General features: G+C 39.3%; 1 protein-coding gene across 1 annotated transcript in view; it reads left to right on the plus strand.

The window, feature by feature from the left end:
- Ndufs4 (NADH:ubiquinone oxidoreductase subunit S4) overlaps positions 1-26,601 on the plus strand; it is a 108,400-nt gene that overhangs the window by 56,277 nt on the left and 25,522 nt on the right. Inside the window, exon 3 of the mRNA XM_059276467.1 lies at positions 20,436-20,608. Coding sequence (XP_059132450.1) covers positions 20,436-20,608 — 173 coding nt within the window. The remainder of the gene's footprint in view (positions 1-20,435; positions 20,609-26,601) is intronic.

Below are 26,601 nucleotides of genomic sequence, written 5' to 3' on the forward strand. Positions count from 1 at the left end.
AACCGTCTGGTTTTCTTATTCTTGGTTTTGCATGGTACATATTGAATTCCACCCCTTTACTTTTAATTTAATTGTGAATTTACATTTATAGTTTTATCGTACTTTATATATTTGGGTCTTTCTTTTTCATCCAGTCTGATGATCTGTACCATTTAATTTAGTTTTTCAAATAACTACTTAAAGTAAGCATTCTTAGTAAAATGGCTAGGCTTAAAGCTTGCTCTTTGTTTTCTGTTTGCCGCATCTGACTTCTGTTTTCTTTTCTGTGCTGCTCCCCAGCAGTTGCTTTAGGGATTACAGAAGACACCCTTAGTTTTTCCTAGTTACAAATGGCTAGTCTGCCTTGGCTGTGTCACTGGATTTCCAATCACCAAGGAAAACACACTTCTGAGAATGTCCATGGTGTTGTAAGCAGAGCTTAATGGCCTGTTCTGATGGGGCTTTGGAAGATCAGAACACCAAGAGAAATTGGACAGTAGAGGCCCCAGCTTAGGAGGTTTCAGAGGGGAACAAGGTTGTAGGAACTGGGCTAGAAGCCTTTCATGTTATAATCAGGCAAAGGATCTACTTTCCGTGGTTGGAGAGATGGCTTAGTAGTTAAGAACACTTCCTGCTTTTCCAGGAGACCTGAGTTCAGTTCCCAGCACCCATGCTGGGATGCTGACAACCACCTGTAACTCCAACTCCAGGAGATCCAGTGCCCTCTTCTGTCCTTTGTGGGCACCTGCACACATGTGGCATGTACACACACACACACATTTATGCATAAATTAGTGAAAGAGAAGGACAAGTGGAGCAGAAAGATATTAAAAAAATGTGTGGTTTGGTGAGGAAAGTAGCAGGAGTTTGAAGTTGTAGACAAAGGGGTTGGAGACTGGCTGAGAGCGTAGGAGCACTTGCTCTTGCAGAGGACCTAGGTTCAGTTCTTAGCACCCATTTGGTACCTCATAATCTTCCTTAAAAGAAACAAACATCATTAAAGAGAAACCTCAGAGTTTATCGTGGGACATTAGAAAAAGTGCTCTTAGGGTACCACAGCCCCCTGTCCCCAGTTAAAGGGTATGAACTTGTGAAAATGCAAATTTATTTGTTCCTGCAAGAATTGCCTTTTTTTGGTTTTAGTTTTTTGAGACAGAGTTTCTCTGTGTAGCCCTGGCTGTCCTAGAAATAGTTCTGTAGACCAGACTAGCCTGGAATGCACAAAGATCCACCTGCCTCTACCTCTTGGGATTAAAGGTGTGTGCCACCACCACTTGACAAGGGTTGCCTTCTTGTAGACAAGTGCCTAACATGTTTTCTCAGGTCAAGTTGTACAGACATCATTATACCTATGAGAGGAGGAAGCCAAAGAAAATCTTGAGCTGGCTGCAAAATTTGTCAGTATTTTCGACATGTATATGCATATACACACAAAAAAGAAAATGTTCACACCTATAAAATTACCATTTTTTGTTGTTCTTAATCACTTGAAGTCAATTTTCGTCTGCCGCCCCTGCTTTCCATCTGAAGACCTTCATTCAATGTCTCTCTTAGTGCAGCTGTATCAGGACAGTTTCTCTCATAATGATCTCATGATCTCCTGATTATCTGGAAGTACCTTTCCTCCCCTGTACATTACACGGCACCAGCGAGACGGCTCAGTAGGTAAAGGTACCTGTTACCAATACTGATGAGTTTGGTCCCCAGGACCGATATTGTGGAAGGAGAGGACTCACCTGTCCAAGTTATCCTCCCATCTCCACACGCATACCGTGGCATGTGCACACCCATGCATGTGTACACATACATACAAAATAAAAATTTAAATCTAAAAGACCTTAAATTATCTTGGTCTGCCATAACAATGCAATATAGACTGGGTAGTTTCAATAACAGAAGTGTGTTTTCTCACAGCTCTAAATGCTAGGTTTCTAAGATCAGGGTGCCAGCAAGTTTGGTTTCTGTTGAGGGTTCCTCTCCTGGTGTGTTAGAGGCTGTCTTGTAGCCATGTGCTTGGGTTTAGTCTTACCCTCACGATCTTAGCAATGTCCCATTTCTTTGCCCTCACATGGAGGCTTTGGTCTTCAATGTGGGATGCTAAGGAAGATACAGACTCTCGGCCCTTACCAGTCCCTTCATGGCATATAAAATTCTAGGTGTAAGATTGTTATTTTATTCCTTTAAAGCTACCAGTCTGTTTACATATTTTTAAAAAGCTGTGATGAAATCCATAACACAGTTTTCAAGTGTACCAGTCAGTGACATCAGCCACATCACAGTATTGTGCAGCTGCTGTCACTGTCCATTTAAGGGTTGTTTCCTTCCTCGTTGTGAAGAGAAAGAAACTGGAGCCATCAAACAGTAACTCTGTGTGTCCTTTCTTAGCCCTCAGGACCTCTGTTACACTTCTGTATGAATCTGCCTAGTTGATACGTCTCATAAGCAGAATCAGAAGATTGCCTTTTGCCACACTCACCACTTTGAACGTTTTCAAGGCTCATCCATGTTGTGGCATGTATCAGAACTTCATTCTTTTTAAGGGCTGTGTAACATTTCATTATGGAAGTTATATCACATTATATTTACCCATTCCCCTGTTGATAGACATGAGTCACTTTTAAATTTTGACTATTGTAAATAATGCTACTGTGAACATGTACATTCAGATAACCGTTGGAGTTTCTTGAGTTGGTAGATACTCCAAAAACAGTTCCTGGATCATGTGACTATGTCATGTTTAACTTTTGGAAATACTGTTAAACTGTTTGCCACGATGGCAGTATCACTGAATATCAGTGTAAAAAGGCTCTTGGCTCTGTATCCAAAGCTGTCTTTCCGGGCTCCCCATTTCATTGCTCTGTATGTCTGCCCTGCAGCATCACACTGTTCTAACTTCCATAATATTAGAGTAAATTTTATAATCAACAGGGAATCCTCCATTTTTATTATTTTTAAAATTGTTTTCAAACAAAAATTAAATGTATAGTTTGAGGTGGATTGTAGCTAGAGTTTTCCTGCCTGGCCCACAGTCAGGAAAAATCTCTGTTACCCACCAGTCCCATAGCCGCTCAGACCCAACCAAGTAAACACAGAGACTTAATATTGCTTCCAAACTGTATGGCCGTGGCAGGCTTCTTGCTATCTGTTCTTATAGCTTAAATTAATCCATTTCCATAAATCTATACCTTGCCATGTGGCTCGTGGCTTACCGGCATCTTCACATGCTGCTTGTCCTGGTGGCGGCTGGCAATGTCTTTCTCTCAGCCTTCCACTTCCCAGCTTTATTCTCCTCCTTGTCCCGCCTATACTTCCTGCCTAGCCACTGGCCAATCAATGATTTATTTATTGACCAATCAGCAACACACTTGACATACAGACCATCCCACAGCAGTGGATTTTTCTATTTCTGTCAAAATATCATTGGAATTTGTTTGTTTTTTATTATTTTGAGATGGGGTCTCTATGTAGACCTTGCTGGCCTGGAACTTGACTTGCCAAGGAGCCCAGGCTGGCCTCACAAGGGATCTGCTTGCCCCTGCCTCCCAAGTGCTGAGGTTAAAGATATGTATTACCACTGCTGGCCATCATTGAGATTTTGTTAGGGTTGCATTGAATCTGTGATTACTTTGGGTAGGAATATCATTTTGATAGTATTAAGATTTCCAGTCAGTTCACATGATGCTTAGATTTACGTCTTTAATTTCTTTTAAAAATATTTATTGTTTTGAGTATGGAAATCTTTCATCTTATTTTGTTAAAACTGGCCTTGTTTTTATTCATTAAGATATTATGATGGGGTTGTTTATGTAATTTCCTGTTCAGAGTATTCATTGTTAGTGTATGAAACACAACTGAGCCAGGCAGTGGTGGTGCATGCCTTTAATCCCAGCACTGGGGGGAGGGGGGGGCAGAGGCTGGGGATCTCTGAGTTCCAGGCCAGTCTGGTCTACAGTGCGAGTTGACAAAGGACAGCCAGAGCTGTTAGACAGAGAAACCCTGCCTATAAAAGCTAAAAAATAAAAACAAAACAAAAAAACCCCAAACATAGCTGATTTCTGTGTGTTGATTTTTTTACTCGTCCCGTTTGCTGAGTTTGCTTATTAGCTGTAACCAGGATTTCTTAGTGGCAATCTTGTAAGGTTTTCTACATAGTACATCATGTGATCTGGAACAGAGAAAATGTTGTGTGTTTTAAGTTACTTTTCTTGTCTAATTAACCTGACTAGAACTTATGGCTCTGCTGAGAATTAGGACAGGCGGGCTGTGGTGTTGCTTCTTCACTTTAGAGGGAACAGTCTTCGTTCAGTCTTAGTCATTGTCACTGTACAATGTGCACAGCCTTCTCTAAGACCACAGTGGAGAGTCCATTCTGAGTCTCCAGACTTGCAGATCTGAGGAAGCTGTGCTTATGTATAGTTCTCACCGGGATTTTACTTGGGATTCGTGGATCTTTCAGTTGATAGTTTTCTTATTTAGAAATCTTCTAGGTTTTTGTTTCTGCCTCAGATTTTCTTCCCTCTGTGTATGGGTGGTTTTTTTAGTTTTTGTTTTTTGTCTGTGTGTGTCTCAGTGTACCACATGCATGTATTGTGTTTTATGCATTGTGTTTGCGGAAGCCAGAAGAGTGTATCAGATTTCATGGAATTGGCATTACATACATGAGCCTCAGTGTGGGTGCTGGGAATTGAACCCCGGCTCTCTGGAGGAACAGCCAGTGCTCTTAACCATTGAGCCATCTATCCAACCTCTTTTTACAGTTCTTAAACTCTTATATTGCTTGATTTTTTTTCTCAGTATTTTTCTGTCAGATGGCTCAATGTGTTCAGTTTCTGTTGTTTTGCCTTTGATTTTAATGGCCTTTTCTCTAGGGACCAATTTTTGATAATTTGGAATAGTATAATTTTAAATATTTTTCAGTACAATTTCTCTTTGGTTGTTTTCTGTAGTTTTAAGTTCGTGACTGAAATTCCCCATCTGTTCATTCATTTTGCTCATTTTTCTTTAAATCTTTAAACATACTATAGTAGCTACATAAAACTTTTTGTCAGCTAATTTCAGTTTGTATATCTTTGAGTCTATTTCTATTGATTATTTGTAACTGCTTATAAACCAGATTTTTCTATTTATGTGCATGATTAGTTTTTTGGTGTTTTTTTTTTTTTTTTTGGAGTATGTAATTGATATTCTGATTGTTCAGTTTTGGAGAGTCTAGAACTTGTTGTCTTCCTTTGTAGAAAGAACATTTAGTTTTATTCCAGCAGGCAGTTACTGGCTGATCCACTTGCTATCAGTTCAATAACATTTAACTATCTGTTACCTCATTAAAGCAACAGATTGACTGACCCTGAGGAGTTAGAGGTGGGTTAGAGTTGCCCTGCTTCTGAGTTGTTCATGTTGCCAGTTGAATGCTGAGAGTCCAGCAGCATGTCCGCACCTTGGCTTTTAGGACTGCACATTACTGTCCTGTTTTGGGATCTGTTCTGACTCAGACTGCAGTTTTCACACTTCTTTATCTCTTCAGAACTCGGCCTCAAAATTGTCAGTTGCCTCATCAGCTCCAAACTCCCAAGTTCCTTACCCGTTCTGCTCAGGGAGACCACTGTATCCTGCCTTAGGTCTCCATCACCTCCCAGGCCTACAGTCATTGTGCCTCTGAGCAGAAAGCTGAGACAGTTGTAGGACTTTGTCTTGAGTTTTTCTCTGTTCAGAGATCACAAACCATCCAGTATTGAAAAGCAGTCATTGTAACTGGCAGGAGCAGAACTCAGGTACCTGTAGTCCCAGTACAGCTGTAGCACAATTCCATTACTACACACTGATGGCTCTTTTGCATTAACGAACCTTTACTTTTTAAACAAACTTTTAGCAGTTTGCCTCAGAGACAGATTATGTTAGCTGCCTATATGACATATTACATATACAGATTTATTTATGCTTCCTTTTAGTATACCGCCAGACTCAGAGCTCAGTAATTGAGTCATATGCTTTGCCAAGATTTAGTTGTGCTTATGTCCATTACCTTTCTCTGCCAGTTACACCTAATGCTGTAATTGCACAGTTCAATAGAATAGGGTTTTGTTTGTACTTTATGGGACAAACAACACTTGGGAATTGTCTTATTTAGGGTTACTATTGTTATGATGAAACACCATGACCAAAAACAACTTAGAGACGAAAGCGTTTATATCACTCAGAGTTCCATATAGCAGGTCATCTTCAAAAGCATTGAGGGCAGGAACTCAAGCAGGGCAGGAACCTGGAGGCCAGAGCTGATGCAGACACCATGGAGGGGTGCTGTATGGCTTGCTCATCATGGCTTGTTCAGTCTGCTTTCTTATAGAGCTGAGGACCACTAGTCCAGGGAAGACACCATTCACAAAAGGCTGGGCCCTCCCCCATCAATCAGTAATAAAGAAAATGCCCTATAGTCTTGCCTATAGCCCATCTTATGGAGACATTTTCTCAATTGAGCCTTCCTCCTAGGAAGTCTTTAGCTTGTGTCAAGTTAATATAAAACTAGCCAGCACAAGAATCAAATTACTATCCTTAAAGAAAAGGCATTTTTCTGTATTAGCAGGTTATTGAAAGAATGTGCCTGCATACTTTGTGTTTTTTTCCATTGAGTACCTTGAAAAGACAATAAAGGTAATTTTTAAATGATGAGTTCAATTCATTCACCCTCCAGATATGACAAGTGTATTGATTGTTTTATAAAAATGGCAGAAGCAGGAAAGTCCCCTGGTCTTCTTCCCTGTTCATGACTCTTGGAGTGGGGTTGTAAAGCATAGAGAAGATTTCCTAATCTTCGCCGGATGCAGATCTTAGGCCTTTTATGTGAGAGCTGCCTTCCCATATGCTTAGAGTACAGGGCATCCTTATTTCCAAGGATGAAGGGCCATGGAGAAGAAGCTGACCAACAGCTGATTACCAGATTGTGTGCCTTGTGTTCTGTTACACTGCTCCACAGCCACCCGGTCTCCAAACCTGCTCTTGTTGGCTCTTCATTTCCCCACTCGTTTCTGTGATAGTAAAATTTACATGAAGGAATTTTACATGCTTTATTATCTACTGCTAAACTGCCTTTCCCCCCCCCCCCTTACTAAAGGCCACTGCTATTAGTAGAGGAAAAGATTTTTTTTCTTCCTTTATAACACTTTCTGCCAAAAGTAGGTAAGGTCCAGACAATTGTAAAAGATTGAGATGTAAAAGGACATCGTAAAGTTGTAGCCAGATTTTTAGATTGATTATTTTGTAGACTTCTTTTTATTCTTACTTCACATTAAAAACAAAAAATAAAAAACCAAAAAACTCCTAAATGGCAGAGGATGTGTTTTATTGGTAGTTTATGGAAGAAACAACACTTTGGAATCAAATCCTTTAGATAAGGTGTTGTCCTGTATCAGCAGGTTATGGAAAGAATGTGCCTGCATACTTTCTCTGTCATAATACAGTGTTTAAGGTGTGAGTGTGTGTGCATGTGGACACCAGCTACACAATACTTCATGATTCCCTGTTTCCACTCATTGGTTCAGTTAGCTAACCAAATACTAGCTCTGACAACAGAGAGGGTAATTCTTCTGTGTAGAATAGACACAGCCTAGATTTTTAAATCTATATTTTCACTTATGTACCATGTCTCATGTGTTTGTGTGTGTACTACTGTATACACACTGCAATTGCGTATATGTTCATATGTGTGTGGAAGCCAGAAAACTACCTCAGATGACATTCCTTGGGTCTCTTATCTCCACCCTCACTGTTTTATTGCTCATTGACCTTTACCTTGTTGTCTGGCTAAGCTGGCCCCCCAGTGAACCCCAGGAATCTTACCCGTCTTTGCCTCCTCAACTCTAAAATTAAAGTGTGTACCATTACACCCTGTTTATACATAGGTTCTAGGGTTTATATTCGGGTTCTCATGGCTTCATTGCAAGAATTTAACCAACTGCGCTATTTCCCCATCCCCAACCTGTGTGTATGTGTCTGTCTGTCTGTCTGTCTGTGTGTCTGTGTGAGATATGAGATATTACTAAGTTGCCTGGGCTAACCTGTGAAGTTACAGGCTTATGGGATCTTCCGGCCTCTGCCTCCCAAGTAGTTGGGACTATTGGTACATGTCACCCTGCCCAGTTTACCTAATAAATATTTTTATTAAATAAAAAAATTCAGTTTTTGATGAATTAAGTTCTTTCTCTTTATTTCTAGCTTTTTTCTGATTTAATTTGTTTAATTTATTGCTCAAACCATCACTTGACTTTTTTAGAAAAGTTTATGCATTGTCGTTTGACCTGATATTTACTCCATATTTATTTCATATGTAGTTTTCTGCTGCCATTGTTTCTGTTTTCGTACTTCTTGCTATATATTGTGTCTATGCCTGCCTCTTATTACCAGAGAATATAAAAGTACTATTAGATTAAGAAGTAACAGATTATTTTCAAACTGTGATGTTGTTATATAATTCTAAGGCTCTTGTAGCCAGTTTTTAAAATTATTATTATTTTTATTATTACAGTTCTGAAAATATTACAAGGTATTAAGATAGTTGATTGACTTTCTGGAACATTGAAATTAAAAAAGCAAAGAAATATACGATTTTAGCTATTAAAAAATGTATGACTATTAAATGTTCCATCTTTTTTAAGTATTAAAATCACATGTATGGGGCTAGGGAGCTGACTCAGAGTTAGGATCCCTTGTTGCTTTTATAAAGGACCTAGATTTGCTTGTCAGCACCCGCATGTCATTCCCAAGTGTCTGTAAGTCCAAAGGATCTGACAAGCTGTTCTGGCCCCACAGGCTCCAGGCACGCCCACAGTGCACATGCACACGTGCAGGCACGCCCACAGTGCACATGCACACATGCAGGCACGCCCACAGTGCACATGCACACATGCAGGCAAACAGACATAAAAATGTCGTTTTGGAAAAGAAGGCTAAGTGTGATGGTACACATCTTTAATCCCAGCACTCAGAAGGCAGAGGCAGCCCATCTCTGTGAGTTTGAGGCCAGCTTGGTTTACATAGCGAGTTCCAGGCTGGTTGTGATCGACCCCCACTGTCCCACCCTAAAATAAAAACACCCACAAAACAAAAAATAAGATTTTTTTTAAAAAAAATCATACTCATTAGTTTTAAAGTACCTCATTAAACATACTGATTTTCAATGATTTGTTGGGCACGATTTTGTTTGGTTGGTTGGTTGGTTTTGGGTTTTTGTTTTGTTTTGTTTTGTTTTGTTTTGTTTTGAGACAGTGTCTCATTATGTAGACCAGGCTGGCCTCAAACTCAGAGATCTGAGTGCCTCCTGAGTGCTGGGATTAAAGGCATGTGAGTGGACCACCATACCCTGCAAGTGTGATATTTTTAACAACTTTTGATTGTCCCTACATTAATAGAAAACAAATATTATCTCACGTATATTTGAATCTTCTAGTAGATTTTCCTGATTTCCAGGGGAAAAGCTTGCTTTGATATTGCAGCATTTTGTTATAAAATAACTTGTTGGTAGACTTAATTTGTGGGTCCATGTCTAATTATGTATTACTACAGAGGAGAAAAGCAACAACTTGATTCATCAGAGGGTTCATGGCTTATATCCAGTAACAAGACAGATAGATGGACAAGCGAAAAGCATACCAAATTATTTAGCCAAAATTTTATGTGACACAGGAGGTTTCAGAAATAACCGAAGACTTGGGGAAAGCTGAGAAGTTTCCTCTTAGGTTCCTAAATGGACAATTGTGTAGATGTGTGATTGAACAAAAAGGTGAGGATGTACTAATGCTCTTAAGCTGGAAGCCAACGGCATCTGTTTGTGTAGATTCTTCACAGCCTCTGGGTTGGTTTAGGACAGGTTATCTGCAATGAGAGCCTTGGGTCTTAGGTCAGGAATTTGCCCAGGAGACAGGAGGAGGTTAGGAAGTGACTTCTAACTGTACTGGTACTTCCAGATACTATGACTTTATAATATGTAACTCCACAAAGTAAAATCTAAAAATGTTTGTGATTCCCACACAGTAATGAAGTCATTGTACATGGGTATGATGCTCCAGAGTTACAGTCTTGAGCAGCTCACTTAGTTTTTAATGAGTGTTTTCTTAGCATTCTTGTTTCTTCTAATAGTAGCTCTTACAAAAAACTTTCAGTTGGGGTTTGTTTGTGATAATGTCTCACTATGTGACCCTGGCTGGCCTGGAACTCACATAGTGAATAAATCAGGCTGACTGGCCTTGAACTCAGAGCTCGGCCTCTTGCTAATTTTCTGTTCTTAGATACGTCAAAAATTAAACTTATAGCTGGTCATGTGAGACACATTTGTCCCCTCTGCACTCAGGAAGTGAAGCAAGAGGATTGCCATTGATTGGGTTATAGAAAGAGAGATAGAATCTAAAGGAATAAACAAAATCTAGCTAACTCAAGCTAACTGATGTGTATCTGTGTCCGCCTTAAGAGGGACCGTTGGGCATGACTGACGCATGTCTTCAATCCCTGCACTGCAGAAGAGCTCTGATTTTAAGGACAGCCTTTTCTACAAGTGAGTTTCAGGCTCCATAGTGAGATCCTGTCTTAGGAACAAAAAGTATAAACGGAAATTGATCTGCTTTTTTACACTGTGATTAACAGTATAGGATTTAACCTATTTGCAAACTTTTTAGATAATATGTCGGACTATAGATATTCTGATAACTTTTGTTACAGTTAATTGTATTCTTCCTGGCTAACCTTGGTTACTGCCAGGCAGTGGTGGCACATGCCTTTAATCCCAGCACTAGGGTGTAGCTAGAGTTTTCCTGCCTGGCCCACAGTCAGAACAAATCTCTCTCACCCACCAGTCCCACAGCCACTCAGACCCAACCAAATAAACACAGAGACTTATATTGCTTACAAACTGTATGGCCGTGGCAGGCTTCTTGCTAACTGTTCTTATATCTTAAATTAATCCATTTCTATAAATCTATACCTTGCCATGTGGCTCGTGGCTTACCGGGATCTTCACATGCGGCTTGTCATGGTGGCGGCTGGCAGTGTCTCCCTCACCCAGCTTCCTGTTCTCTCAATTCTCCTCTCTGTTAGTCCCACCTATACTTCCTGCCTGGCCACTGACCAATCAGTGATTTATTTATTGACCAATCAGCAACACATTTGACATACAGACCATCCCACAGCACTTCCCCTTTTTTTTCTTAAAAAGGAAGGTTTTAACCTTTACACATCTCCAAAGTCAGTTTGGTATATTTGGGAATTTGGGCGTAGCTTCTCTTACTACTTCCTGCTGGAGGGGGGCGCTGTATCTTATGGGGACACAAAGAAAATTTTAGGATCATAGAGTAGTCCGTGAGGCTGTATCGTATGAGCCAGTTGCCTTGAAACCATTCTGGATGTTGGATCATCTGGGCCATGGTGTCATCGGAGACCTTTCAGGTGGTCTTGGCTGGTCAAACCTGATGTATCTTAATCTGGAACAAATCCATAGCCTTTGGCTTTCTGTGGGAACAAAAGCAGAGACTCTTTTCCAAAGCAACATATCCTTATATCCAAATTTTGAAGTCAAGGTACCTTTAAAATATACATTTTGGCATAACGCAACAGCTTTTGTAATCAAATGTTTTTCTTTAGTTATGAATATCAAAGAGAACATAATCCAGATTCTCTGTGTGGTAGCCATCTTTACATGGCTTATTTTTTTATATTAGCTTGAGCCTATTGCTTTAAACTGCAGCCTTCTAAGCCTGAAACGGCGCTGGTACTATGGCTGCTGGCTCTGCCCACTTCAGCTTCCCAACATGGCGGTGGTACGTTTTCCGCCAGCTCTGGGAGCCATCAACTCTCAGAAATAGTGGGTCTATGCTTCTATCAAAGCAGCGTGTAGCCCAGAAACCTCTTTTTTTTTTTTTTTTGTTTTGTACTAGCAAAGGTTAAATCCACCACACAGCTTAATGTGCCACTTGCAGAGGCCTCATTCCCGCCATACTGCAGGTCGAGCACGCATGCACGCTAGGAACCTGCCAGTAGCTCAAACCAGCAGCTGCCACTCATTTGAGAGAGACAATTAGGAAGCTGTTTTTAGCTCCGTTTTAGAATCTTTTTTTTCTCAGTTTTTAGGTGGAAACTCTTGCTACCACGTTGGACGCCATTTGTAGCTAGAGTTTTCCTGCCTGGCCCACAGTCAGGACAAATCTCTCTCACCCGCCAGTCCCACAGCCACTCAGACCCAACCAAATAAACACAGAGACTTATATTGCTTACAAACTGTATGGCCGTGGCAGGCTTCTTGCTAACTGTTCTTATATCTTAAATTAATCCATTTCTATAAATCTATACCTTGCCATGTGGCTCGTGGCTTACCGGGATCTTCACATGCGGCTTGTCATGGTGGCGGCTGGCAGTGTCTCCCTCACCCAGCTTCCTGTTCTCTCAATTCTCCTCTCTGTTAGTCCCACCTATACTTCCTGCCTGGCCACTGGCCAATCAGTGATTTATTTATTGACCAATCAGCAACACATTTGACATACAGACCATCCCACAGCACTAGGGAGGCAGAGGCTAGCCTGATCTACAGAGCGAGTTCCAGGACAGCCAAGGCTACAGAGAGAAACCCTGTCTCAAAAAACAAAAACAAACAAACAAAATTAAGTTACTGATGGGTCTGGAAAGATGGCTCAGCAGTTAAGAAAAGCACTTACTGCTTTTACAGAAGACCCAAGTTCAAATCCCAGTTGGTAGCTCACAACTACCTGTAACTGTGTTTCTCAGGAATCACTCTTGATTCTTCTGGCCTCTGAGGGCACTCATACTCATTTGCACAGACACACACAGAAATGCTAATTAAAAATAAATCTTGGGGAGAAATAATTTTGTAACTGAGATTTTCACTATAGTATAATATGCTTAAGAAGCATAATAAACAACTTTTATTACACAAAGAAATTGTGCCACATAAACTGAATAAATGATTATGAGGCCATTAAAACAAAAAGTGTGAAGACTGAGTATCTATGTGGAGACATAGAGATTTCTCACACTTAGGAATAAAGTCTTATCATTATATCCTTTGAAGCCCTTAAGATGGTTAACTTTGCATGCATCTTTGAACTGAAATAAAGGTAAATTATACATCATTCCTTCATTTTCATGGATGTCATAGGCCTTTCCACATGTGACTGCATACTAAAGTTTACTTAACATACATTGTATTCTGTATTTTTTCAATTTTGTATGTGTAAGAGTGTGTGTGTGTGTGTGTGTGTGTGTGTGTAAGAGAGAGCGTGTGTGTATAAGAGAGACAGATTGACAGAATGAGAGGATAGAAATGGGGATCAAATGTCTTATTTTATCATTCTCCACCTATTCCTTGAGACAGAGTCTTAAGGCTGGCAGCCAACAAGCCCCAGTGATCCTCCTGTGTTGGAGCTGGGGCTCTTTGTGCACAGAATGCCGTGCTTGTTATGTATATGCTGGGAACTAAACTCTTTTGAATTATTATATATCCCTATTTTAGGGTGGGTCAATTTGAAGAAAGACTAGATCGACCCAAAACAGTTGTGTAGAGTATTCAATCCTTGCAAAGAAAAGGTATTTCTTCCAAGGGCTAGGTATTTCTCTTTGCCAGACTTGAAGTAAACTACTGACTAGATAAAGAATTACTAACTCACCATTTTCAAGGAAGATTGGTGATTTCTGTATCTTGACGCCAGCTTCACATTGTTTGTTCATCCTTCTCAAGAAGGTCCAGCAGTTTTCTTGAGAATAGAGTTGAGCTCTACTTTGGCGCGTTGTGTCCAATATGTACCACATAGGTGCTGAGGAGCAGCTTTTGCTCTTGTTCAAGGCCAGCATAGTATGTACATTATCTAATCTTTAGCTTACATCTAAGTTGATTTATGGATAATGCAACAAGAGAGATTTGCCCCTGGTTGGAAGATGGGACTCAAACCAATTTTGACATACCTTGTGGCTAAAGCAATTGCTCTTGCCTCCTCAGAAGAATCTAAGAATAATAGAAGTGTTTTTCTGTTTGAAAAGGTTCTCTAGTTCCTGTTTTGTTCTCTATGTGATCTATAGTATTGTTTGCATGATATCTTCCTGTAGTACTCACAGCACTTGACAGACAGCTATAACTTTAGTGCTGGGATAGCAGCTTTGCCCAGCATGGGAAATAAAAGGGTATCATATCAGTATTTAATGACCTGCTCGAATGTCTTCACCAGTTTGTTGGTGAGCAAGCCAACAAGAGTTGCATTGACTTTCACAACTCAGATTTACTTGAACATTTGTGATTACATCTGAATTCCTTTGACGACTGATTTTTAAAATTCTTCCATGGTAAGTAACTAGGTGGGATTTATGTATCCTGCAGATTTTTATTTTGCAATTGATGATTAAACCTATAGTGACTTTCTTGGTCTATGTCTCTGTTGGTTACTTAAAAGAAAGGGTTTTGGTCTATGTGTCTGTCTTTTGACGCTTCCCTGCTCTGTGGCTTGGTCTGGCCCAGAGTTCACAGTCATCTTGCTTCTGCCTCCCTAGTGCTGAGATTCCAGATGCACCCATCTGTAAAAAGACTTAGTATTCCAAGTCTAAATTCTTCAGTATTTCAATATTGACGTAAAATATTAATAGTCATCAAAATTTAGGTCAGTCTTAACTCTACTATCAATTTAAACATAATTGGCCTTTAATATCCTGCAATAGAACAAGTCTCTAGAAGTATTGTCGCTTAATGTTCTAATGGATATTCGTATTAAATTTCTAGCTTCAACCTATGCTAATGCTGTTAGTGAACTAATTACCAAAGAGCCCGGTAAACATTGTTCATTCTTTGGATGCAGCAAGATTTCTAGTAAAGCTTCATCCAGAAATATAAAAGTATTTAATTATTTCTTTTCACAATAAGTGTGAACTGATAAGGGTAAGTGGGTGGGGCAACCGGAAGTAATTACTAAGGCTAGTGGCATTTTTGTGGTTTAATAAAGGCAGAAGCTAATTATTCAGTTTTTATTTAAGTGAAATGATGCCAAAAAGGAGGTTCCTGCAGAGCAGCTGCACTTCTTCAGTGTCGCCCTAATTTACCAAAGACCCAACTGTCACAAACAGAACTTTTAAACTTGATATATAGCCACAGAAGTAAGGAGGCTTTTGTTTGGAGTGCATGCTGGAGAACTCCTTTATACAAATCAGCCGGCAGATGACGGACAATGATGAAAATTTGATTCTTTGAAGTCATAATAGTCATTGAAATGTGTGAAATTCTGGTATTGAAAAGAGAGCAGCCAGCAAGACTCTAAATGCTGGGTGGTTGCAGGAAGCTTGCTGGGAGGTTTTTCTGCATTGTGACACCAACTTCCCATTGCTTGTTTCTTACTTCCTTTGTTAAAAAAGAAAAAAGTGGAATTCACACAAGATAAGTGGGGACAGATGATAACCGAATCAGTTTTTATATGGAAAACTATTATTTTATCATTTAGCATTATTAGGATAATTACATTCTTTAATAATAGAAATAGATTTAATTTTTAACCCAACTGTTTAAAAGTAAGGAACTTTAAAATTGAGTAAATTTGTATAGTGTCTGTGTGGTAATATGATGTACTAGAATTTGCAGATATTCTTAACTAGTAAGTTGAGATTCTTTGGTGCCAACGTGATGGCTTCTTACATCTTATATGACTTGATCTTTTTCTGATTCAAGAAAATTGGAAAAAAGAAACTAGTAAAAGACATCACCATCTTTATGTCAATTCTTATAGAAAAATAATGTTTTAGAAAGGTCACAGGTGATCAGTATTTTAGTACAAAAGTAGAAATCCATAGAGAATTCCACTAATTCAGCAGTTTAATGTACAGGAGTTTTATTTGTTTGTTTGCAAAATCTGAGTCACAGGTAGCTCAGCGTGAATCGAGAGAAAAAGGAAATCATTGAAGACATTCAACATGGGGCTCACAGATCTTTCCAAGGGTTGCAGTGTTTGAATGGAATCTGGGAGTGGGAGGGAGCCTTAGCCCATTGCAGTGTGTGTTTGAGAAGAGGTTCTTGTCAGCAGCTGACGCTATTGCATGAAATGGGAACAACAGTGTCAGTGCATTTTACAAGTGTGAGGAGTAAGTGTGTCTAGGCCGAGAGTGCTTCTGCAGGGACTAGGGATAAGGGAGTACAGCGGTCCGTGAGCATTAGGTGTCTCACATGTGAGCTGCCAAGCCTTTGATTCTCTGTCTTGCAGCAGCTCAGCTGGGCTGCTGCAGGAGCTCACATCTGCAGCAAAAATAGTGAGTCTGTCAGGACAACTTGCAAGGGCTTCAAAATTCAGAAACTCCTTGCTTGACTATCAGCCAATGAGAAGGTGCCAGAATTTGAGGAGACATAAAACATCAAAAGTTATGAATTCAGATATAAAGTGTAAGCTTTATTGGTTTATTTTTGTCATGCATGCATCACACTATAGAAGTATGGAAAAATAAATATTTCTTATAATCTCATTTTCTGGAGGTAAAAAATTAATTGAATGTTTCCTTTCATACAGTTGAAGAAAAGCCGTGTAGCAGTTTCATTCATTAGAAACAATACAAAATAGAGGCGTTGATGTGGGATTTAGAGAAGATGCCTACCCATTAATTTTATAGCATGCTTATAATGAGTGCTCATACTGTAATGCAACTATGACGAGGAAATATGATCTTAATCTGTGGCTAGAAAGATGGCTCAGCAGATAAGAGTGAGAACTATTCTTCCAGAGGACCCAAGTTCACTTCCCAGCATCACCTGTAGCTCACAACTTTCTGGAATTCCATCTCCAAGAGATCTGACATCCTCTTCTGGACTTTCAGGCACCTGTACTCACATCTGTACATATCTGCAGACATATAACACACACACACACACACACACACACACACACACACACACACACACACACAATTAACAAGTAAATCTTTTTAGAAAATATATTTGCCCAACAATAGAGAATATTAAACAATAAACTAAGTGGCAGTTGCAAAGGAAGAAATAAACATTGAAGGACCACAGCGCCATGTCACTTCAAGCTCTAAGTAGATGACTGTGCTTTAGAAAGTCACTTCTTAAAATGTAACACTTGGGCTAGGAATATAACTTAGTAATAGAGTTCTTGCCTAGCCATGTATGAAACCCTAAGTTCAATTCCCAGCCCCTTCAAAAAAAAGAGTGTGTGTGTATGTGTGTATGCATGTGTGTGCATGTGTATATGCCTTGTGCCCTTGTGCCGTGCTAGGGATTTAACCCAGGCCTTGTAAATGCTAAACAAACACAGCCTCAAAAAAAAATAAATAAATAAAAGTTATGGTTGTATTTAATTTGAACCTGGCAATTAAAATTATCAGTTAGAGCAAGTGAGGTGTCTCAGTTGGGTAGAGGTGCTTGCACCCAGGCCAATGACTCGAGTTCAAGTCCCAGATCCCACAAAATGGAAGGCGAGACCAAGTCCCTGAGAGTAGTCCTCTGACCTCCAGAAGTGCACTGCACCTGCACTCACGGACGCACACAGACTAACACAAATTATTTTGAAGTAGCATAGAGTATTACTACTTACGTCTTCTGTACTAGTTGTATTCATAGCATCTTGTTGTCTCCTCCATAGAAAGCCTTTGGTTGCCTTTGATCCTAGATGTAAGCAAAGTCTAAACAACTGATGTCAGTGCACTTTAGATGTTCCTGTCTGGCTCAGGAGATGGCTTAAAGTGCTTGTGGCACAACTGTGAGAACCAGACTTCAGATCCCACCACCCACATAAAAGCTCAGCAGAGTGTGCTCCCAGGCTGTGAGAGTGGGGGACACAAGACCCCAGAGCAAGTGAGCTAGCCTAAGTAGCCAAATCAGCGAGTTTCTGTTTTAGCCAGAGACCATCTCAGTAAATAAAGTGGAGAGCAGCTGAGAAAGCTACCCGGCATGCACACGGGCACTTCACATAGTACACACAGGAAGCCTATTACCATGTCAGTGTGTTTCTACATCATTTTGGTGGTTTTTCTGAATAGATAAGCTGCAACAGAATAGCCCCACCTCTGGTACAGGTAGAAGTTACTGTGCTAAGCAGTGCTTCTCAGGGTACTCACTGAATTAACAAAGAGTTGTTTTTTTAATCTTAACACAGAGGTGACTCAGTGTTCTAGAACCTACTGTGGCCCTGTGGTTCATAGCATTGACAAACTACAAGAAAACAGCCTTCATTAGAGGATGTGTGGCACTGAAACAAAAACTAACAAGACAGTTTGACAAGTTTGATATAACCATTTCATTCTCCTTAATTTTAAACAGTTATTCAAAAGTTCCTCTGTGCACTTTCCCCCTCCTTGGACAGTGCTGGGAATGGAACTCAGGGCTTCACACATAGGAGGCACGGATTCCACCCCGTCCCTAGTGATTCTAAATGTTTCATTTACAAGAATGGTATAAATGATTGAGGGTTAGCATGCTAAGTGGGCAAAGTTTGTGGCATGCAAGCACGTGGACTTGAGTTCAGATCCTTAGAAACCATAGAAAAGCCAGGCACATCAGCATACACCTGTAATCCCAGCTCCGGGAAGGCAGAGGAAGAAGGATCCTTGGGGCTTGCTGGCCAGCCGGTTTAGCCAACAAGTGAGCTTCCAGTTCGGTGAGAGACCCTGTCTCAGAAATAAGATAAAGACATAATTGAGAAAGACATGAAATCAACCATGTCTTCCACATACCCCGCCCACACCAAATAGGAGTGATGTGGTTAACCCTGATGGGTTACTTTGATAGGGTAAACTATTACTAACTGTAGACTGAAACCCAAAATTACTTCATTATCTTGTGCCCTGACTGCTGCTATGTTTGGTGAACATGTTGAATCCAGAACATCAAAATTCTGTTTTGTTACTAGATAAATGTATAAAAAGTGAGAGAGATTACAGGTATTTACAGTTCTATTTTCTCCAAAGTTGGTCATCTTATGGCATACCTTTACAGGTTGGATTTCTATGTTATTCTTTTAATCAACACCAAAGGGAGAGAAAACGCTAAAGTTTTTTTGTTTTGTTTACAAAGTTTCAGACTTTGTGCAGTGTTGAGCAGTTTGACATAGAAACCACTGACAGGGGTTTTTCTATTTAAAATTTAGTTGCTGGTTGTGTCTCTTTATTTAAAATGCATTTATATTTTTATGTATTATATGTATTATATATAATGTATTTATATAAATGTCTTATGTGTATTTCTCTTGTCTGATTGTTATCAGATATTTGGGGAGTTCTGATGGAGTCACCAAATGTTATCAGACATGTCAGAATCCCCGTTAGGTTTATTAGTCTCATTAATGAAAGAATTTAAGAATCTCAGGGACAGTTTAAGCCAGATTTTCAAAGGGAAACCCCAGGGCAGCAAGCTGTACACTTGCACAGCAGCCAGGAGGAGGGAGACAGAGAAGAGAAAAGGGCATGCCATTTGAGTTAAGGCAGCATGGAGGTCAGCCACTTCACAGGACAGGAGCTTTAGAGAAAGACTTCAAAATCCCCGAGTACCACTGGGTATGGCAGCACACACCTTTTATCACAGCACTCAGGGAGGCATTGGCCAGCCTGGGTTACAAAGCAAGTTCCAGGACAGCCAGCTCCACAGAGAAACCCTGTCTGGCAAATCTTAAAGAAAGAAACAGAAGAGAATAAGGAAAAGTTAGACCGTCCTAAGTTCTCACTCGGAACCTCTTGGTGGTTCCTCACAGGGACTACACTAGAGGTAGGAATTCTGGGAAGGAAAAGTTATTCCTAATAAGCACTCATTATTCCTCCTGTCTCTTTTGCATGACTTAAGGTGAACCCACACCTGAGGGATGGTCCCTTGGCCAGGTGAATGGCTAGTACTATGAAATTAACTGTTAGGGGAAGAGACAATGCCACCTCTCCACCTAGAGGCAGATTCCATTCTTTTGGCAGCAGGTAACTTTCCCTTAATGGACCTCTTTTGCTTCTGTAACATCAGTTGTCCCCTCTCACAAAGTAAGAACGTATTGACTACAAACTCCTCAGAAATTACCATGCTGGCTCTAGAGGTGGCGGCAAGAGCATTAGAAGTAGAAGTTCAAGGTTGTTCTTAGCTAATGGACACAAGAGAGTCTATCCCGAAAAGAAAGACAGGAAAGGAATAGCCTGATGGAGTGTCATAGTTCAGTGGTTGGGCACTTGCTTGGCCTGCACAAGACCTTGGGATCAATGTGTACAAAAGAGAGAAAAAATTCTGATAGCTCCTCTTTCACTGTACCCCAACACCAGTTCTCAGCTTTAGCACAAGTTGAGCACAGTGGAGATTTATAAAATAAAACAATCAGGGTAGTAGTGAAGTAAGCCAGAAAGATTATCCCAATTTATAAACAAATAAAAACCAAGTACATGGAGGTAGGAAATGGGAAAGGCGTATCTGTTGGTATGCAGACACTCAAAGATGTTCGTTTCTTGTTCTTCCTTAGGATATCACTACTTTAACTGGTGTTCCAGAAGAGCACATCAAAACCAGAAAGGTCAGGATCTTTGTTCCTGCTCGCAACAACATGCAATCTGGAGTAAACAACACAAAGAAATGGAAGATGGAGTTTGATACCAGAGAGAGATGGGAAAATCCTTTGATGGGTTGGGCATCAACGTGAGTACTTTGAATATTGTGTTCAGATTTTTCTGTTGAAAATACTGATTTTTTTTTTTTCTGTGAAGAAAACACTGACTTTTCTTAGAGCTAATATGCTTGCGAAAATCTCTTTTAGTACGGTTAGGTTCACTACAACCGAGAACATGGAATTAAATATATTCCTTTATATATTTATAGACATGTCCATGTGTGTTTGGCTCCTAATAGTAAACTGCAGAAGTACTATTTCTGGATACTGTTGATAAGGTAACATGGATAAATGGCATGAACATCAGTTGCAAATGCTCTGGGAGTGATATCACTAGTTTAGTGGCACTAGTTGTTTTGTTTCAGTTGGGTGTTTAGTTTGTTGAAACATGCTCTCCCTGTGTAGCTCTGGCCTTCCTAGAACTTGCTGTGTGGACCACAGGGGCCTCAGTGGTGTGGCCATCCTACTGTCTGTTTCTTAGTGCTCCATGCCCAGCTTCAACTTAGTTTTAAATTCAAATAATACTCCTGTATGACATTTGTTTTGTTTGTTAGAGGTGTGGGAACAGAAATTTGCTAATTTGAGGGACACTTGTAATTTTCTGAGATCTTACAATTCAGATTATAAATTATAAATTAATTTTTAGAACATACTAGAATAAATTTTAGAAGACATTTGTTTTTGTTGATGTATCCAGGAGTCTTTTTGTTAGATATTCTTCCATGTTGAAATTTCAATAGAATTATATTGGGCAAATTATATAAAACATAGTTTCTAGAAGTTTTGGTATCTTAAATTTTGTTTCATGTAATATATGGAGTCTTTTGTAAATCATATGTTTCCAGAGACCTAAGAAATTTAGAAGAAAAATCTTTGTCCATACCTAGTGGTTAGAATGTTATGACCATACTTTTGAGTTATATGAGATTTTAGTATGCTCATCTATTCCTGGGATTCACATACTAATGCATCTCCAGCAATTACAGATCCTTGTTTCGGTATTGGTGCCTTTTATATTCCAGCTTGTTTCTGGAGAATACACTTTAGATAAGAATATAAAGTTAGTCAACATGGTGGCCAATACATATAATCCCTGCATTTTGAAGGTTGGGTAAGAAGATGAGTTTGAGGCCAGCCCGGGTTAAAACAATGAGACACCATGAGAAAGGAAAAAAAGGAGTTGGGGTGAGGGAGGCAAAGAGGGAAGAAAGGGTTAAATTTTGTGAACTTTACACACAGTCACATACACACTTACTTATACAATCACAACACTAATGGCTGAGGCATCAATAACAAGATTAATAATAGAACAAACATACAAATATACTATATATGAAACAGCCTTCAAATAAAGACCCAAAGAAAGAGAGATTCTTGTGCATTCTTATGCTTAGATTTGATGATGTGTAGACAGTTGTGTAAGATATGCCTAGAAGGAGCTATGATCTAATGGTAATAAGCTGGGATGTGTTAGCCAGCTTCTTTGTCTAAATTCTCACCTATAGCCTGTGTTTTCAGGGACATATTCCTTTTCTCTAGGTATGATGGTTACCTCTAGAACGAGTACTTTGTAATGACGTCAGAGGAAGGTCAGAGACTTCTAATATAGCCTGCTTCAGGGCAGAAGGGCAGAAAAGAGCCAGAGAGACCTGACTGCTACTATTGTTTTTTTCTCAAATGCTAGATACCAAGCTTTGTGTAGTGTGTCTTAAACCTTATCAGTTGGTCTTGGGGGTAAATTTCACTTTGCTATCCTTGTACAAATATTCACCCAGTCATCATCATAGCGTTGCTTTTAGAAATATCACACTTACATTCTGAAATACTGATCCCTTAATTAATAATATGGGTTGAAAATTACATACTCTCCATGTATGGGAGGTAAAACTCTTTTCAGAATACAATTTCTCCAAAGTAAAACGTATTTTTAAAACAAGAAAACTTTTCTACAGTTGGTTTATCTAAAGTGTTGTTTTGTATGTTAAATATTTTTTTAAAACATCAGTTCTCTTTGTTGTCATATTAAAAAACAACCACTAATTAGCTTGAAAGATATAGTCTGAAAAAAACATGACTAACTTTGTTTTACTAAAGCAGAAATTGTCACATTTGCTAATAGCAGAATTTTTTTTTCAATATTTAGCTTCTTTTCCCGGGGCGGGGGGGGGGATTCGAAACAGGATTTCTCTGTGTAACCAGCCCTGGCTGTCCTGGAATGTGCTCTGTAGACCAGTGTGGCCTCGAACTCACAGAGATCTGCTTGCCTCTGCCTCCCAAGTGCTGGGATTAAGGGCATGTGCCATCACTGCTGGGCAAATGTTTATCTTCTTAATAACAGAAAGAATGGTACATAAAATTATTGCTTAAACATACTGAATTTTGGCTTCTTTTGTGACATATTTTAAACCTTTTTATAAAATTGTTAATGTTGAAAGGTGAACTTTTTATATTTACTTAAAAGTTTTATCATTTACAAAATTTACATCTTGGGCTGGAGAGATGGCTCAGCGATTAAGACCTCTTCAAGAAGACCCAGGGTTGATTTGCAGCAGCACCCACCCTGGGTGGCTCACACTCTGTAACTCCAGCTCCAGGGCAGCCTGACACCTCTGGCTTTTGCAGACACCTGCATTCATGTGCACACACCTCCACAGGGACACACGTGCACACACATTTACAATGATAAAACTAAATCTTAAACATTTATATCTCAAAAAAATGTTATATCTCAAATAAATGAATGGCTTCACCATAACTTGGGTTTTCAGTCTGCCTATATTTTACCATTATATATCTAATATTAGTATGTGAAGTGAAAGAAAAGTATTTAAAACCTAGTTATATATGTTGTAGGTTTATAGTTGTGTGCGGATGTGGTACTGGGGTCAACTCTAGACTTTATGAATGGTAGGCAAATAGTCTACGTCTGATCCATGTCTTTAGTTTATCATTTTCTTTGTAATGAGAGAACTACTTTAATAGGAAGAAGAATGTATCTATTCAATTAGTTTTTAGTACTGACAAACAATACTTGAATATGTTGAAAGAGAAATGACTATAGAACTTATATCTAAAACATCTTTTTCTAAAGACCCAAAATTTCCTCCTGTAGGTGATCTAGACTTGATGAGTTTTCCCTAGTGAGTACCTCTGGTTTGAGTCTGCCAGATGAAGTAACGTGGAAGATTTAACAGACCTAATCCCGATGATGAAAAAGTTTTACAGTTAAAAGCACAAGAAACATGACATATAGTGCCTGGAAAAAGAACGGTTGTGTATGTTTGGAGGTTCTTTCCGTGACTTGTAGTTGATGTACAGGGAGAAAAGCCACTGGTTCCTAGAGTAGAGCGGTGCCAGCAGAGAAGGCAGTTCTACAGTTAGCTAGTGTTGTGACAGAAGCTTGAGCCCAGAGAGGTTTTTTGGGGTTTTTTGCATGTTTCAGTGGCGGCAGATAAGGAGGTTGCTGTGGAAGTACACTTCATTACTAATGAACATAGTTTTGGTTTTAAATATAGTGAATAAGTTTCATTGTTACCTATTCAGTCTATTTTAAAAGTTTTTCTAAAAGGCCACTTTCTAAGAAAGTGTGCCCTGATCTTTGTTTTTAAGATTTTAAAATTCACATTTTTAAATACTGTATTGACATTTTGTATCTGAAGTGCAAGCTTCTTATGCTCTTTTAATTACCTGGGTCTTTTAAATGTTAGAACTCAAAGGTAAAAGGTTTATCTTTATGTAAACCTGAAAAATATTATAAGATGCAAAAATCATCACAAGTTTGGCCCAAGGTTTTTTTTTACGATATAAATCTCCTTAATCTAATAGGGTAAGCACATTGGGGCCAGAATAAACCATTCCTTGTCGTTTAATAGTCCAGCTAGTTGGTTATTAAACTCATAGATTTCTTCTTTCTTTTTGATATTTATTATTATACATGTGCATGCATGTATATACATGTGAGCTCAAGTTTGACAGCAAGCACCCTCAGCCTACTGAGCCATCTTATTAGAGAAGTATCATTTAGTTTCTAGAAACAAGTATTTTGTTTCTTGTCACAGGGACTTGGAAGGCCATTTAATTTAAGCAGAGGTATTCATGAATTTTGGTGTTGCTAATTCTCTCATTGCCTAATTATCCACATAGTATGCTTGACCCTTACCCATGATAACACTTTAACGTGGACATGATTCTTAAGCTTGTAGTTAGTCCTTTGGCTTATCAGGTGGGAATAGTATTGTCTGTGCCATCCTTCCCTCCTAGCTCTTCGACTTCATTACAAAGTCACTTTTAAAATCTGTTTGATCACTTGACTCAGTTTTGTGAGTCCTTCGGGAAGTACTGCCTACTTCTCTTTATTGATTTGATGAGCAAGTAAATGAGTGTTTGTATATGTAGACAGGAGTAATCTGGATACAGGGAATTATCAGCCATTTCCTCCTGCCTTCTATACACTATTGTGCACATACTCTCTGTCTCCACAGAAGAGAACTCAGTCGATGTAGAATATATCTTTGTGGGTTTTTTCCTCTCTCTGTGTGTGTGTGTGTGTGTGTGTGTGTGTGTGTGTGTGTGTGTGTGTGTGTGTACACACGGCTTCATTTATCTTTTGGTCAAATTTGATGGCACAAGTTGCAAGATCAGTAAGCTGGCTGATCCCATGTTCATCCACACAGAGGAAGCTGATAGGGATAATATGAGGTAGAGTGAGGTCATAAACCCCCAAAGCCTGCCCCCAGTGTGCCACTTCCTCCAGCAAGGCTCCACCTCCTAAAGGTTCCCTAATCTCTGCACACAAGCCCCCAACTGGTGACCACAGATGCAAATACATGAGTCTGTGGGGGATATCTCTCATTCAAACCATGACTCTCAGTGTTCTTTGCTTGTCAGAGGTCATTTTAAAAAAACTCCATTAAGTCAAGGCTTGTTAGATATTTATGATAATTTTTATACATTTATGTTAAAATTCTAAATGTGAACAAAAATGGTTCTTTAAAATAAAAAAAACATAGATAAAAAAACAGTGAAATGTATTATATACCCACATTGAGAAACAGCATGTCCAATATTCCTGAAGTGTTTTGCCTATTTTTGTATTTTGTTAAAGAGAATCCATTATGTGTTCTGTGACTGGTGTTTTTGTGCAACATTGTATTTACAAGATTCATCCATGTTACTGCCAAAGCAGCACTTTGGTCTTCAGTTGGAGTTTTTACATGTCATTCTGAAATGAAGAATCCCATGTAGATCTTTGAAAGAGTGTATGACTTCCTGATAGTCTCCTTAACCCTTAAGACATTAGTCATTGATTTATCATGGAATCAGTTTCTGTTGTGGAGTATCGGTAATATATTAATTCCGATCCTTACTCATCTTGAACTAATGACAGCAGCTGTGTAGAGTTTTGTTCTGTAGATAGTCACATTACTGGTAGGTCACCTGGAGCAAGTGAAGGATTAATTTTGTTTTGTTTTGTTTTCTTTGCCTTGTTGGGGTATGAGGAGTACTGAAATTCAGTGTTTCGGGTTTAAAGGCAGTCTTTCTGACATTCCAGTGGAGAGCACAAGGTGCTTAGCAAGTCATGACTTCTTTTCACCTCAAGTGGACAGCTACTGAAATCTCCGTTCAGTTGTGTTCAGCTTGCCAGCCCTGCCCATTCATATACACTGCAAAAGTTCACGGCTCTGTGGACTCCACACTTCACAGATTCACCCCTGCATGTCCAGATGCTCTGAGAGCAGCCCTACACATTATCTTCTGATTTCTTGTGTTGACAAGCTATGCCTTTTTGCTTGACTTCTCCATGTTCCTATCTGTCTGAACTAGAGAATTCTTAGGGAGAAAATTGAGAACTGTATTCCAATAAAGTTTGTTTCGAGAGGGGGCAGAATTCTCTCCAGTTTTTTCTGCTTTTAGTCTCTCTCATCCATTTTCCCCTGTTTTGTTAAGCGTTTATAGTTGCTATAAATGCATTTGTTAGTCAGATACACTTCTAAGATACAAGTTTCTTTATCGTTACTTATTT

This window comes from Peromyscus eremicus, chromosome 11, assembly GCF_949786415.1.
Source record: "Peromyscus eremicus chromosome 11, PerEre_H2_v1, whole genome shotgun sequence".
Lineage (NCBI taxonomy): Eukaryota > Metazoa > Chordata > Mammalia > Rodentia > Cricetidae > Peromyscus > Peromyscus eremicus.